At 39.2% G+C, this 2667-nt stretch overlaps 1 protein-coding gene across 1 annotated transcript in view; it reads right to left on the bottom strand.

Annotated features, from left to right (window-relative positions):
• Positions 1–2667, bottom strand: part of LOC106103344 (cytoplasmic dynein 2 heavy chain 1-like) — a 10240-nt gene that overhangs the window by 2499 nt on the left and 5074 nt on the right. The window contains exons 13-19 of the mRNA XM_013283083.1: positions 2635–2648; positions 2154–2339; positions 1818–1946; positions 1563–1708; positions 1058–1210; positions 418–627; positions 3–52 (exon numbers count right to left, since the gene is read on the bottom strand). Of these exons, the coding sequence (XP_013138537.1) occupies positions 3–52; positions 418–627; positions 1058–1210; positions 1563–1708; positions 1818–1946; positions 2154–2339; positions 2635–2648 (888 nt within the window). The remainder of the gene's footprint in view (positions 1–2; positions 53–417; positions 628–1057; positions 1211–1562; positions 1709–1817; positions 1947–2153; positions 2340–2634; positions 2649–2667) is intronic.

The raw sequence follows: 2667 nt of genomic DNA, 5'->3' as shown, positions 1-2667 counted from the left end.
GCGCCGCAGCGTTGCCGTGCACACCGTTATCCATGATATCTTCTCATCCTCGCTATTCGAGTGTTATAAAAGAAAAATAACGAAAGATTACTAAAACAGTATGATAGAGAAATTGATAATGAATTGTACTCGTTTCTAAAAGGGTGAGATACCCTATTAAACTATCGGCCAATAAAAATCTGTTATGTTTCCCTTATACATAAAAATATCCTTTTTTTAATAAAATAAAAAAGTTTTTAAATAATGCTATCCGAAAATCCTCTAAACAGTGGAAAAAACTACTTTAAATCCATATTAGCCTAAATCATCATTTGAAGACGCCAAAGTAATATCTATCTTAACATTCTCCACAAAACTGCTAAACATTTTTATTTTACTTGCAATATTTCGGTTTATAAAAATAGCAGCAATAGTTACAAAGTCATCTTGGCGACGTCCTGCCCGTAGGCCTTGCAGGCTTTGAAGTTGGTCTCCCAGTGGTGCGGCAGGCGCAGCGCGGCGCACAGCGCGGCCAGGTCGGGCGCGCAGCCCAGCGCCAGGCGCCGCGCCCAGCCCGCGCAGCGCGCCCGCAGCGCGCCCAGCGCCGCCTCCAGCTGCGACACCGCCTTGTTGCCCAACCAGCTGTGTCTGGGAAACAAAATCAGCCTCAGCTTCGCCTGGATGGCAAATACATAGAACATTACATAAATGCATATATCTTGTCATCTTCTTAGAATATAAAATCTTCACATGTCAAAATTAAAAATACTACTTATTCCTTTACACACTAGACAAAATGTTTTATTAATAATTTATTGCATTTTGATGTAAAACTTAGTAAATAACTTTTCAAAACAATATTTTAACTTTTAGTCCTAAAGTGGTAATAACTTAAGATAAGTATCATCACCAGCTCTATGTCCTTGCAGATGGGCTCGGATTCTACCCTAGGTTAGCAGTGACTAGGCCATAGTCAACCACACTAAGATGAACATGTTATCAAAAAAAAAATAAGATACAAAAGTGTTTTTGTTTATATCATTGTGTTCAATCGAATCGGTTAGTCTTTTTTACTTACTTGTCAACGATAGAAGCAAATATGGTTTGTTTAGTATCGAGTGCGGTGCTGAGTCCGACAAAGTTGTTGGGCAGGGAGACGAGGCGGCGCAGCTGGTGGTAGTGCTGCACGCGCAGCTCCTCCAGCCCCGGCTGCGACACCACCATGCGACCACTGCAACAAATATATACCTCACTAAGACAAGTTTTTGCATAAAACAGAAGCAGCGTGTATGTTTATGTGTATATGTACTACTACCTGTTCCCGTGCGGTTTCATCCGCATGACATTATAAAAACTGTATTTCATTGTTTACATTTCGTAAAACTTTCAATTGCAAATGTCAAAATTTAAATGCACAAATGAAAACACGGGCTGTCGACATAGGCTAACAGTTACCATGGTAGTCTTGCTTCGTTTATTAACATTTTACTAAAAAAAATATTCTGTGATTGCTGACATCCCACTTAACATAGTGTGTGTTTACGCTTTATTATATTAGTAAAGATATAGATACATCAACATACCGTAAGACGAGATCGACCCTGACTTGTGGGAAGTGCGTGTGCAGCGACAGCAGGGTGTTGATGTACTGGCACTCCAGCGCCTTGCACAGCTGCCAGTCCCAGTGCGCCCGCCACTGCTCGCTGTTCTTGTAGCCCTCACTCTCCACCTGCAACGTTACACACTTAAATTTAAAAAACGCCTGCGTAAAATTAATAGCAAATATACTCTACCAATATTTTGATCACAATTATATACATTTTAATGATATCGCATACCTTTTCAATGATATCTCTGATAAGTTTGATGCTCTTCTTCCAGTCAGCTTGCTTGACAAGCAGCTCGGTGTCAAACAGCTTCTCCACAATGTTCCTGATCGCTATGTGCTGACTCGTCAAGTATGAGTTCTGAAACAATTTACTGGCTTACAAATAAAGAATTTCGATACTTCGCGAAATACAAAAGCTACAACATACTAATCTATATCTATACTAATATTATTAAGAGGAAAGAATATAATTTATTGTTGAGTAACCTAGGCTATATATTTTTTAATTTCACGTGCATGAAGTCGTGAGCAAAGGTTAGTATTTGCTACTTTTGTAGCATTTTACCTGCGTCTCCAGTTTGAGAACCATGTTTTTCAGTTTGTCTGTATAGTCGGCGAGTTGGTCCGTGTCCTGCCAGTAGACGGGCCGGTGGTCCTGCACCAGCGCGGCCAGCTCCAGCGCCGCCTGCAGCATCATCGGCCGCGTCGACGGGATCATGCGCTCGCCCAACGTGTTGTGGAATGATGCCACCTACAATTGTCACATACTTAGCATACATTCATTACCTCTTAGTATTTTTATTCGAGGATATTCTAATTAGTATTTATAAAACTGATAATATTCAAGTTAGAAAACAAAATTAGGAAGGACAATATGTAAAAATATCGTTTCCATTTTCTTTACTATTTCTCCCTATTAGTAAACATAGTAAAGGTTACACTTAAACATTTTTTTTTATTTTAATTAAAAAAATCTGATTTTTAAGGAACGAGTTTTGTATCTTCAACGTTTTTGTCGTGCAAACAAAACAAAACAACTTCTATACTATATAGAAGTTAACTGTGTTTGTTTGATTGTA

Source organism: Papilio polytes, unplaced genomic scaffold, assembly GCF_000836215.1.
Source record: "Papilio polytes unplaced genomic scaffold, Ppol_1.0 DF823823.1, whole genome shotgun sequence".
NCBI classification, from domain to species: Eukaryota; Metazoa; Arthropoda; class Insecta; order Lepidoptera; family Papilionidae; genus Papilio; species Papilio polytes.
The sequence above is the reverse complement of the archived record's forward strand: the minus strand, read 5'-3'. Positions and strand labels throughout refer to the sequence as shown.